General features: G+C 36.4%; 2 protein-coding genes across 2 annotated transcripts; one reads left to right on the top strand and one right to left on the bottom strand.

The window, feature by feature from the left end:
• Nucleotides 1-532: 532 nt before the first annotated feature.
• pnrc2 (proline-rich nuclear receptor coactivator 2) lies at nucleotides 533-4,469 on the bottom strand. Its single transcript, XM_051865254.1, has 3 exons — nucleotides 4,276-4,469; nucleotides 3,531-3,748; nucleotides 533-3,326 (listed from the first exon to the last, which is right to left on the bottom strand). The coding sequence occupies exon 3, from the start codon at nucleotides 3,303-3,305 to the stop codon at nucleotides 2,838-2,840; it is 468 nt and encodes a 155-aa protein (XP_051721214.1). The 5' UTR covers nucleotides 3,306-3,326; nucleotides 3,531-3,748; nucleotides 4,276-4,469; the 3' UTR covers nucleotides 533-2,837.
• A 2,267-nt stretch (nucleotides 4,470-6,736) lies between these two features.
• On the top strand, nucleotides 6,737-12,515 carry cnr2 (cannabinoid receptor 2). The gene is made up of 3 exons (XM_051865243.1): nucleotides 6,737-7,265; nucleotides 8,565-8,660; nucleotides 10,790-12,515. Exons 2-3 carry the CDS (start codon nucleotides 8,585-8,587, stop codon nucleotides 11,902-11,904), a joined length of 1,191 nt encoding a protein of 396 aa, XP_051721203.1. The 5' UTR covers nucleotides 6,737-7,265; nucleotides 8,565-8,584; the 3' UTR covers nucleotides 11,905-12,515.
• Nucleotides 12,516-12,782: the final 267 nt, after the last annotated feature.

Below are 12,782 nucleotides of genomic sequence, written 5' to 3'. Positions count from 1 at the left end.
AAAATTTCCAAAGAACTTAAACTGACTGAAAGAACACTATCTAGTTCTTAAAATCGTTCTGTTAATGAAACGTCGTAAAGATAAACCACCGTTATAAAACGTTCCCAGTGGGTGCTGCTGTCTACGTGAGCACTGAGCAGACAGTGAGTTCTTGTCCAAATGGATAATCAGTTTCATGGGCCACACCGAGTAAATGACTTTGAAACTGGGCCGAAGTCCAATACGGTGTCAGTTGTCCTACGTGCCCTCCTGCTCGAATTGGAAGCAGTGTTTAACATAAGCAAAAACAAGTATTTGTACATCATTAAACCAAAATAATATCTACTTGTGCTCCTTTAAGTGGAACTAATTATATTGTTCACTGTAGGGTTTAGGTGAAAAGTTTCTCTAAATGCAGAAAAAAAGAAATGGCAAAACTATGCCAAATAGTAACAGCAGGTGAAACATCCATTATGTTTTTTGTTTTGTTTTTACATGTAAACTCTCTACAACAGATTTTTAAAAAAACAACAACAGCACACAGAGACAATACTGGGGGGAAGGGAAGGGATTTTATTATTTTTTTTAGACAACCAAATTAAACAATCTTTTAGTTTATACCAATTCTTACCAAAAGGGCTTTCAGTTTCCATTTCAAGTGACACTTACATGGTTGGGATAAATTCAAAGCCAATTGTTCAGGATAGCTAAATTTAGGAAAAGGACTTTTACACATTCTATTAAAATAATTTACTTTTTACTTTAAAAAGTTAAAATGTAACCTGGATTTTCTGGAGGTAAAACACAGCATCATTGGCTTCAAACATTGGCCCGCGGAGGAAAGACCAATGACTTGATGCAAATGCAACACTGCTTTATGGACTCGGGATAAAGGGCAAAATAATGAATTGTTATAAACAAGCAAGATATTTAAAACAAATTTTCTATTTGCATAGGCAACTCAAACAAAATGTATAAAAGTCCCTTTCAATTTCAAAACATCTTTTTTTTTTTTTACTTGCACTTAAAGCTCGTTCTGCCCCTACAATGGTGCATTATACAAAAAAAATATTATGTGCAAGATCACTGGCAACAAACCGCACAGTGCAGGGGTTTTGACGCACTATAGGCAAAATTTTCTTTTTTTTTTCTTAACAAAATATTCTTCAGCATTTGAAAACAAGCCACGTCCTTAGCGTGACTTTTACATTCAGTGTTATTACTAAAAATACTTTATCTGCAGGTTTCAAACATTCCTGCACAAATGTACAATATGCTACAACATTTTATACATTTCATTATTTACATGGCTCCATTACACAGATCCAAACTCGTCAGCTTTGTTTTGTCATCTTTAAGATAGCTATTAATATCACGTTCTGCAAGAGAGGTAGTTTCCACCACATACATAACTAAGTGGGAAGGGGTGCTTCATCACATATCCAGTTGAAAGAGCAACATTGTCTGAAACTTTTGAACACAAATGAACAGCAGTGCAAGAATAACAACAAGTGAGAAAGGGCAGTGTGTGTGTGTAAAATGCCGGCAACCTGCCTTTTTTAAAACAAACAATGTAAACATGTCCACACTGGACTTGCGCCCTTACTTCTCAGTTCCCCCGTGCCATAATACACACATTTCATAACATAATGCTTATAATATCAAAACACATCACAGAGCAAACAAGGCTATGAGACAAGACCAGAGAAAACATCCATCCTATGGTCTCGCGTCATAACCATCCTCCGCATATTTTGCTCTGCGATCGTTCCAAGTACAGCAAAGTTTTTTTTTTAAAAATGAATTCCAAAAAATGATTTGTCAACCAAAACCTTGATATACGATAATGCCTTACCCAATGATTTATGGCACTTGTAACCAGATCTGGTTAAGCAAATGGGGATTCCAACAGAAAATTGCTGATTATGTAGCTTTGGTAGACATTAAAAAAAAAATAAAAAAATAAATCACACTTAGTTTTCTAAGCTATAACATAAGGGATGCAGAAAAGTAAAAGTTTAACGCTGCAATAGAGCTTGTGAACCTTAATGAATTTCAACACCTATAGTGCAATGCGCACAGCGCCATTAAAAAAACAAAAACAAAAAAAAAAAGTACAGGTGTTGAAAGCACAAGGTCCATTGTGCCACCTCATTAAGCTTGAGGTTAGTTATATGACCTTTTCACTTAAGCTTGTCCCCCCTCCGTATTCTGTTCGCTTAGTTATCCCTGCAGAACGAAGTCAAGTGGCTTTTACTTCCCAAAAAGCAAAATAAAAAAAGAGATACCTGGAGATGCAGTATGCGCTATTATGCTACAAATGCTGCTGTGCTTAGCACCAAGAGGTTTCCGCCACTCCCTGCATGATTAAAACTCAAGCCGAGAGTGCGCATCAAACCTCAGCAAGCGAAAAACAGAATGCGAAATATTAGAAAGGAAATGGTTTGAGTTTTGTCTTGACATCTACTCCTAGGCCTGGTTGAGAAGAAAAAACACTGTCACAAACAGCCATCAAAAAAAGCACAAAACAAAACAGGAGCATAACAGAGCAATGAGTTATTAAGGAGAACATCCAGTTCATCATTTGTCATGGCATTCAGCTCCGCTAAGAGTTCTCGACCGCCCCTTAAGGCCTCAATGACGTAATAACTAGTGGAGCTGTTAACTTTAAAAAAAAATTAGGTGAAGTACATTTAGGAGAAACATCTGCCTGCCAAATGGTCATCACCTTATTAAGACGCAAATCTAAAAATAGCTGTAAAATATATTACGCAGCTGAAGCATTCAAGGGGAGGGCAAAAAGCCAAAGCGGAGCCTTCATTCATATGTTGGCTTAAGAGAGCAGCAGTGAGACCTTGTTACGCCTGAACCTTCAGAAGGCTCTTTAACTGAAAGGTCATCATCTCACGATGATCGCAAGCACCCATGGGAAGAGACACCCAGTGGCTCGGTGGCTTGGGCAGAACACTTGGGGATGGGGGCTCACTAAACTTGGCTCCAGCATAGTTCTGACCACACTGAGCTGACAAAAGTTTGTTCAGATGGGACATGGTACCCTCCCAATTCTGATCATATGGTGTGGCAAAACGAACTGAGGCATTCTTCTTGTCTACAGACGCGGCCTGCCGCGCCTCAGGAGACCAAGAATAGCTGGTGCCCTTCTCACCCCTGCGATGGCTGTGGTGATGGGGCACCCCTAAGGCTCCTGAGGAGGCGGAATGCACCACTCCATTCTGGTCTCGACTTCTCTGCTTGCCCCTGCCAATTTGGTGGCTCTTCTTGGGTGCTGGGCGATCTGGAATGTTGTATCTCTCACCACCTCCCATACTGCTTTGACTGGATGTCACCTAAAGACAAAGATGAAACCTTGTTTAATCAAAGGGAAATAAATGCACATTAAGTACTAGGTTAAAATGTGCAAACTGGTTAAAAAACAAACTAAAAATAGTTGATAAATGTCCCGTGATGCAGGCTGGCAATAACAAAGGGCTACGTGCAGCGCAAGACAGCCAACGCGTCCCGCCCATCCCCCACTCGCTTCCTCTACTTACCTCTCTGTTGTAAAAAAGTTGAGTGCGTGGTTCTCTTCACTTTTTAATTTCTCTTCACCAATCGGGCTCCAGGTCCTCGAAGTAGTTGATCTACTTCTCGCTGCACATCTAAGTCCAGCAAGATCTGAGGTTTTCATGTGCCAATGAGCGTTGTTTTGTCGTGTAACCGAGTTGAACATGAATTCACCTCGGCGCACGGTGCTCTAGAAGCCGTGAATCTAACAAAAGAAACATAATTTGTTTAATCTTAAGTACGACAGACTTCACAAAATACGTTCAATTTAGACAATATCTACCAACATTCATTTTTTCACGAATATCCAATATCTAACTAAACCATTTGTTTGTGTGCAAGTGTAAATAAACAGTCTAAAATTAAATTGGGATCAAACACTAGACAATCTTGCATATAATTTGTCATTTAAAAATCTGACCTCATTGAAATATGGAATATTTTGTAAATGTGGTGTTACATAAACAACATCTAATCTTCCTCTATCATGTTCAGTCTTCTCGCAAAAATGGTCGTTATCGACGAAAAAGTACACATTTTCGGTCATTTCGAAGTGGTAAATAAATACTACAATGTTTTAACAAATACTTGTGATTTAAATGTTAAAAAAAACAAGGGTATTAGGTCATGTTTTCTGGCACCGTACCAAAACAAAAGACTCTTGAACGCAACATGGCGTCAATACCGTCGACGACTCCCTATGTCTTTAACTCAGTAAAAAAAACAACTTACCGACTTCCTCAGGCTTTGATGGAAAAAGCCCTTCGTCTTCCTTGGTCTAGTATGTTAGCTGTAGCTGTTAATGGAGAAAATATATCCCGATATGTGAATCTTCATACAAATCCGAGGCAACAACGGAATGGTATTATTCTCCTCCAGTTTGTCTCCGTCTAACAACAAAATGGATCCTCAACAAAGCATAAGTAGTTCAGGCGTGTGTTGTTTTGACCAATCAGGGAGCAGCACTGTCTACGTGTGACCAATAGGAGCGATGAACACGCCTGTTGCCATCCTTCCTGCGTCACTGAGTGTTATGCATGTTTGTGGGGAATTTTGGTTTTTCCGCGTTACTGTAATAGCTCGAAGCCATGAAAACGTCACATGGTTTTCTTCCGGTTGGTTTAATCTCAAAATACAAACACTTAAACCTGCTAATGTAGTTTGTCCATATCATATCTTCGCAAAGCGCATAAGGGCACAACACGTAAAAGTGTCTATGCTTTATGTAAAATTCTGTGAACAATGAAACGATATTTTAAGTCTTTAGATATCCAATTTCCTTATAGAAGGGTTTTTTTAGGAAAATTAATTTTAGTAATTTTAGTAAACAAAAGCTAAAATAGGCTACTTAACTTTCAGTCACTTAATGTTGTGCAAATGATCATATAAGACAAGAATAGGCCTATATTTTGAGTAGGCCTACATCTAATTTTGAAATCAGGATGTTAAAATGCATACTATATTAATAACCTAAAACAGTTGACACTGAGCAGGCATTACCATGATCATAGGAAAGGTGTGAGTGAGATACAGGAAATACTTTGTCTTTAAAACCAAGAAGAAACATGACATCCTCTAAGAAGTATCACACACAACCACCTGCTGGCATGTGACAACAGGTAGGTAAAAACCTGTGAAGTGGTGTCTACTAGACACCACTTCACAGGTTTTTCCCTACCTGCTGTCTACTGCCAATGACAATAGAAGGGAGAGTGTTTGAAAAGCTACAGACAAAGGTGTTATTTTGGGGGTGTAGTATCTTCATAAATCAATGAATGGAAGTAGAGGAGGCATATGGGCCATTTGGTGTTCTTGAACCAAAATGTCTACTCAGGTTGTTTATGGCGCTATAACTCTGAGAATGTTTTAAGTTCAACAGCTGTTAGAAGTTTTAGATAAACATTTCATTTAGGCCAAATTTAGACCTTCTCTGTTGTCCCATTTCAAACCTTATTCTCAGGAACTTGATGTTTCATCAAAACAGCTCGGATTGAAACATAATTTAAACTACCCTTATTCAATTGTCTACAATTTGCACAATAACTAAATGCACATGAATTGCTGATCAAAACTGATGATTCTAGGTGAAATTGTCATCTTCACAACTTCTAAACATCCTTTCATCATGTTAGCCAAAATCGGTCAGACATTCCATAAATATCTGTTCATATGTAACATAACGCTACAAAAATAAATGTACTATGTGCATATTTTTCTCCTGTGTGCTACAGTATTGATTTTTCCCAACTAAACTGATACCTGCTGTTGAAATGTGTTACCAAAAAGGCTCAGTGTGATACACAAGTATTCAGCTAAACAAAACTGACAGTCAGTTTCAGTAAAAAGTATAAATATAAATATGTAGCCTAACAAAAATTCCCTCATCTGTAGATTAATACTGCTTATCCCTCAAGCAAACCTGTTGCATAATACAGCACTTGTTTGCCTGTTTAATCAAAATCCGTATTTGGTGACGGAAGTGCACACCCACTGGATGCAACCTTGGTTTAGAGCTTTCCAGGGGGCTTGGCCTAAGTTTGTGCCCTATGTTTGGAAAGTAGGTCGGGTGGGAGGCTCTTGTCGGTCACACAGGATTTGAGAAGAGGTCAAATTACCAAATTTGGGGAGAAACAAAAATATATACTTTATATATATATATATATATATACTTTTATATGTTATATATATATATATATATATATATATATATATATACTTTTATGACACAAAAAGATCAATCGTGTAAAGTATATTTGCATATCTGTATGTTAAACAGCTATATTAAGCTGCAAAAATGGGAGTACATGCCTATCATAGATAGATAGATAGATAGGATTTTTCTAATAAATACAATTAGCATATTTTTCAGAGATGTCAGTTGCTTTGTTGACCCCAGACATTACATGAGCAAAAAAGTTTCACAAGCGCCACCTGCTGATTAAAAATAGCGCTACACTCAATATTTACATAGGCCTAAGTACTACATTTTACTAAGTGAAAATATAATTTTAAAAGTATCACAGACAAATATTTATTTTTTCTGTGGGTATGGATATTGGATTGCATAGCCTGTGGATAAACATCAACGTATTTCTTCCTTTATTCATTAATAGTAAATATATTTATCACTGGGAGCTTTAAATGAGAAATGGTCTAAAACCTTTTTGCATTGTTGTTCCTCATAAAATGTGCTTCTTTAGCCTTTCAGAATAAGCAGTTAAAGGGATGGAAATGTATAAAAATTGGGACAGTTGCAGTGAGAGTTTTTTCTCCACCATCTGTCCTCCAATATATGAGTAATTAGAATTTTAAATTATTCTGAAATAAGTCAGAAACAACATGAGGAAGCTGTGGTAAAAAGAAATGAGGTGGTGATGAGACACAAAAAGCTTCCTCTTTGGATACTTTGTATATTATCTTAGAAAGTAACGGTTTTGGTACTTTCTATCAGTTTTTTTTTTCTTTTTTCTTTTTTTTTTTTTTTTGCTCAGTTTCCTGCTCATCTTAATCTCTGAAAACTGCATCTCTGCTCATATATGATGAATACATCACAGTTCAATACAGCTATCTGGAACTAGTGAATGATAATGAAATTTTTGGTTCCCTCTTTCTCTCATTGGGGGTGTGGCATATGATCTCGTGTTGTAATCAGAGGCAAACTGCAGAAAGATCAGATTTGTGAAAGACCGGATTCAATACCCTACTAACAGCGAAACACAAAGGTAAGAACCTATTCATTTGATCAATGTGTAAGCTATGCCAAAATTCTGTGTGAACTGAAACAACTCTAATGGGTGAAATAAGGAAATTAATTTTTGTCCTTGTTTGTAAGACACATGTAAATAAATGTATTTTATTAAGATCTTCTTACATTTCACTTGTGTGAGAGTATGTAACCTGAGGATGTTTGTGACTTCAACAATGTATGTTGGTTCAGTGTTTAAGTTTTCATTTGACTCTCTTTCATAAGGGTGATTTGTACAGTCCTTTGTCTTATTTTGGTCAGATCAAATCATATCTATAGGGCTTTTTGCAATACACATGGTTCTAAAGCAAAACTAAAGAAGATAAAGGAAAACAAATATCTTTTAACCACCAGTGAGCCACTAAAGGTGAAAGTGGCTATAGGAAAAACTCACAAGAATATTTAAGTAGCCTAAATAAGGAAGACATTTTGGGAGAAACAAAGACTCTGTGGGGAATCCTTTCTATTAGAGCTAACATGAGAAGAGGCTTTAACTGAAAATGTTCCAACATTTCCAGAAATTTTAAGAACACTGAGACAAAGAGATGGCATGGAGCTAATGCGCCTGAATATGTGGGAGGATATTAAGGAAAAAATATTACTGAAAAAGATATTAAGCAAAAGATATTACTGCCTCTTGTAAGGAAAGGATCAATAAGGTGACTGTGGAAGGAGGGAAAATAATCTCTTCATAGAGAGCAGGCTGTTTAATTTAACTATTTACCTAACTAAACAGATTAGTCTTCATTTTATAGTTAAACCAAGAGCATGTGTCTGCTTTCTGGACTTTGCATGCAAGGCTATTCCAAAAAAAATATTTTTTCTCCTTTAGCGGATACTAGTAAAAAAAAAAAAAAAAAAAAAAAAAAAATGATTATATGGTTCATTAACATGTGAATCAAGCAATAGCACTCATAGTTTTGCTTCATTTGGCCATCCTTCTCTTGTAATAATACTGTATGGTCTTTTGGCCAGCAGAGGGCAATATGTAACTCTATAATCTATTGAACAGCTTTAGGTCACAGACAGTGAGTGGTTTTATATTCACAGAATGACTAGAATAGACCTGTAGGACAAGCTGATTATTTCACATTAAAGATAACATCACCGCTCTTATAAATCTAAGCCATGCAGCCTGAATAATGCCATTTTATTTATAGAATGCATTAGCCTAATAAAAATGTTGCTTGGAGGCATGTTTGACTTTAAATGAGTGTTTTATCCCTCCTAATCATGTCAAACTCCAAAATCATTTCTCATCATTTACTTTTAATAGATAATTTCTGTCCTGGGGAAATGGGGAGCGGACTGGAACCAGATCAAGAAGCTATGCTTAATTTAAATGAAAGTACACCAAAAACTTTAACCACAGGTAGAGTTTCTCCATCTGTGATCATGACATGTTGTTCTGAGTTGTGATGATTTTACTAGTAACTTTTATGCATTTTCTTAAAATTAACACTACCTTTCAAAAGTTTGAGGTTGGTAAAATTTTGCTTTTAAAAGAAATTATTTTACTTTTATTCAGCAAGGATGAATGTAAAGACTTTTACATTTTTACAAAAAAAATTCTATTTCAAATAAATTCTGAAAAATCATGGCTTTCACAAAAGTATTAAAGGGATAGTTCACCCAAAAATGGAAATTTTGTCATCATTTACTCACCCTCAAGTTGTTCCAAACCTGTATGAATTTCTTTCTTCTGCTGAACACAGTTTCTTTCACAGTTAAGTTATTTTGATGATTATGGGTAACCAAACAGTTGATGGACCCCATTGACTTCCATAGTATGGGGGGGGGGGGAAATACTATAGAAGTCAATGGGGCCAATCAACTGTTTGATTACTGACATTCTTCAAAATATCTTCTTTTGTGTTCAGCAGAAGAAAGAAATTCATACAGGTTTGGAACATCTTGAGGGTGAGTAAATGATGACAGAATTTTCATTTTTGGGTTTACTGTTCCTTTAAAGGGTTAGTTCACCCAAAAATGAAAATTCTGTCATTAATTACTCACCTTCGTGCCGTTTTACACCCGTAAGACCTTCGTTGATCTTCGGATCACAAATTAAGATATTTTTGTTTAAATCCGATGGCTCCGTGAGGCCTACATAGGGAGCAATGACATTTCCTCTCTCAAGATCCATAAAGGTACTAAAAACATATTTAAATCAGTTCATGTGAGTACAGTGGATCAATATTAATATTATAAAGCGACGAGAATATTTTTGGCGCACCAAAAAAACAAAATAACGACTTATATAGTGATGGCCGATTTTAAAAACTCTGCTTCAGGAAGATTCGGAGCGTAATGAATCAGCGTGTCGAATCATGATTCGGATCGCGTGTCAAACCGCCAAACTGCTAAAATCACGTGAATTTGGCGCTCCGAACTGCGGATTCGACACGCTGATTCATTACGCTCCGAAGCTTCCTGAAGCAGTGTTTTGAAATCGGCTATCACTAAATAATTCGTTATTTTGTTTTGTTTTTTTGGCGCACCAAAAATATTCTCGTCGCTTTATAATATTAATATTGAACCATTGTACTCACATGAACTGATTTAAATATGTTTTTAGTACCTTTATGGATCTTGAGAGAGGAAATGTCATTGCTTCCTATGTAGGCCTCACGGAGCCATCGGATTTAAACAAAAATATCTTAATTTGTGTTCCGAAGATTAACGAAGGTCTTACGGGTGTAAAACGGCATGAGCGTGACTAATAAATGACAGAATTTTCATTTTTGGGTGAACTAACCCTTTAAGCATCACAATTGTTTTCAACACTGATAATAATGTTTCTTGAGCACCGAAGGACTAAAGGGAGTATGTGAGACTGGAGTAAAAAAAATCAGCTTCATCATCACAGAAATAAATTATTATTATAATTATCTTAAAGTATATTAAAATAGAAAATAGTTATTTTAAATTGTAATAATATTTCACAATATTACTGTTTTTACAGTATATTTGATCAAATAAACACAGCCTTGGTGAGCATAAGAGACCAAACATTAAAAAAATCTTACTGACCCCAAACATTTGAATGGCATTTAAAAATATTCCGGTAACACTTTACAATAAGGTTCATTAGTTAAACATTAGTTAATATATTAACTAACATGAACTAACCATGAGCAATACATTTGTTACTGTATTTACTAATATTCATTAACGTTAGTTAATGAAAATACAGTTGTTCATTGTTTGTTCATGTTAGTTCACAGTGCATTAACTAATGTTAACAAGATTTTAATAATGTATTAGTAAATGTTGAAATTAACATTAACAAAGATTAATAAATGCTGTATAAGTGCAGTTCATTATTAGTTCATGTTAACTAATGTAGTTAACTAATATTAACTAATGAACCTTATTGTAAAGTGTTACCAATATTCCTAATTAAAACATTGGTTTAAAATATTTTAAATATTAATTGTAGTAATTCTTTATCTTAAAAAAGTAATTATTTTGAATAATTTTGATCCTGAACTATTGCAGATTCAAACTTGTGCAACAACCTACAGTGCTACATGGTCCTGAGCGAACCAGAGCAGAAAGCTATTGGCTCAATTTGCTTGCTAGCTGGTCCCGTGACTTTCCTGGAGAACGTTTTGGTCCTGGTGGTCATTGCAAGCTCCGCCACGCTGCGCAGACGGCCATCATACCTGTTCATCGGCAGCTTGGCACTGGCTGACACTTTTGCCAGCTGTGTCTTCACCATAAGTTTTCTATATTTCCATCTTTATAGTAAAGGCAACAGTAATGGCGACGGCGCTAATATCTATCTGTTCAAGCTGGGTGGTGTCACAATGGCCTTCACAGGCTCTGTGGGAAGTCTATTGCTGACAGCGCTGGACCGTTATCTCTGCTTTTACCAGGCTTCCAATTACAAGGTGCTATTGACACGCACAAGGGCCAAGCGGGCTATAGTATTATTATGGTGTGTAACAATTATAATTTCATTCCTTCCTCTGATGGGTTGGAGGTGCACAACCAGATTTGATCCTCCTTGTTCCCGTCTTTTCCCCTTTGTGGATCATCGCTACCTGGCATGCTGGACGGGCCTGCAACTTGTGGTGCTGTTCCTTATCACAGTGGCTTATGCCCTCATCCTGTGGAAAGCAAACCGGCATGAAGCAGCAATGGGTGGATCAAAGTTGAACCATGAAGCAGCAACGGATGGACCAAAGTTGGGGAGGCCGAGCATAAAAGGACAGACTCGAATGCGAATGGACATTCATCTCGCACGCACCTTCAGTCTGATCCTCCTAATCCTCGCGGTTTGTTGGCTGCCTGTCCTTTCTTTTATGATGGTGGATGTCATGGTGACCCTTGATAAAACACAACAGCGAATATTCGCTTTCTGTAGCACGCTCTGCCTGGTGAACTCGTGTGTAAACCCGCTCCTATACGCCCTACGCTGCCGAGAGCTGAGGGGAGAACTGTTAGCACTGTTCAAATGTTGCAGGGAACATACTTTGGGAAAAACTCATAGCCAAAAAAATGAAAATAATTCTGGCAAAAAGAGCAAGGATCAGACAGTGAGTAATAGTAATCCAGATACTATTTCTGAGAGTGTAGACAACCAGCAAAACAGCATACAAATCTTATAAAGTCTTCAAGGTCATCATTTTCATCCATTTTGCTGAAATGTAGTTCTTTATTATAGTATGCCTTGCCGTTACATTGCTTGTGATAAGAATTTGCAGGATATCAAATAAATTACAGTGTAAAGTGTGGGAAATATGAAAATATGAAATGAAGAAGATGGCATTCTAATAAGAACTTTAACATGTTTATAAATTAAGGGAACATACAATAGGTCAGTGTGTATTGTGATCAGCTTTTGATGTATAATGCTGTTTCTCTAAAGCCTTTTCTACAGGAGTGAAATGACCTACTAAACACACTCAGAACAGCTGACTCAACAGCTACATTTTGACCCAAGCATAAAATATGCCAAAATATATATAGATTACACTGTGAGACAAAATACCTTCGACATTTTTGATGACTGCTGGCAAAAACATCACCTCCCCTTTGGAAAGATTGTACATTATGCTTTGTAGTACATTCTGTAATACACACTTCATCTCTGCCTTCATCACATTTCTTGGCTGTATGTCTTACTATCACGAAGAGTAATTGTTATGATACGATAAGCATATTATTGTATGTTAATTTGTTAAGAAAGAGTCTGCTAATAAAGTAAAATGCAATGTAATTAGTGTAATCTTATATTAACTTCTGTTTGAACAGAAGGTCTTCTGCATTATTATTATAAGTTAAATAAAATACTGTTACATTGTTTAGGAAACCATACTTACACTTTACAATCTGACCAATTAATTTACTGATACATTATTAAAAAGACATTTTTTTCCCCCTGAATATCAAACCTCTTGATGATACAGCACTGTTTGAGGAGCTCTATATTCTTTCAGATAAATTTTGATTCACAACCCGAATTCCGGAAATGGTGGGACTTTTT

The sequence above is a fragment of the Ctenopharyngodon idella genome, chromosome 16, assembly GCF_019924925.1.
Source record: "Ctenopharyngodon idella isolate HZGC_01 chromosome 16, HZGC01, whole genome shotgun sequence".
In the NCBI taxonomy this organism is placed as follows: Eukaryota; Metazoa; Chordata; class Actinopteri; order Cypriniformes; family Xenocyprididae; genus Ctenopharyngodon; species Ctenopharyngodon idella.
This window is presented reverse-complemented; position numbering and strand designations above follow the sequence as displayed.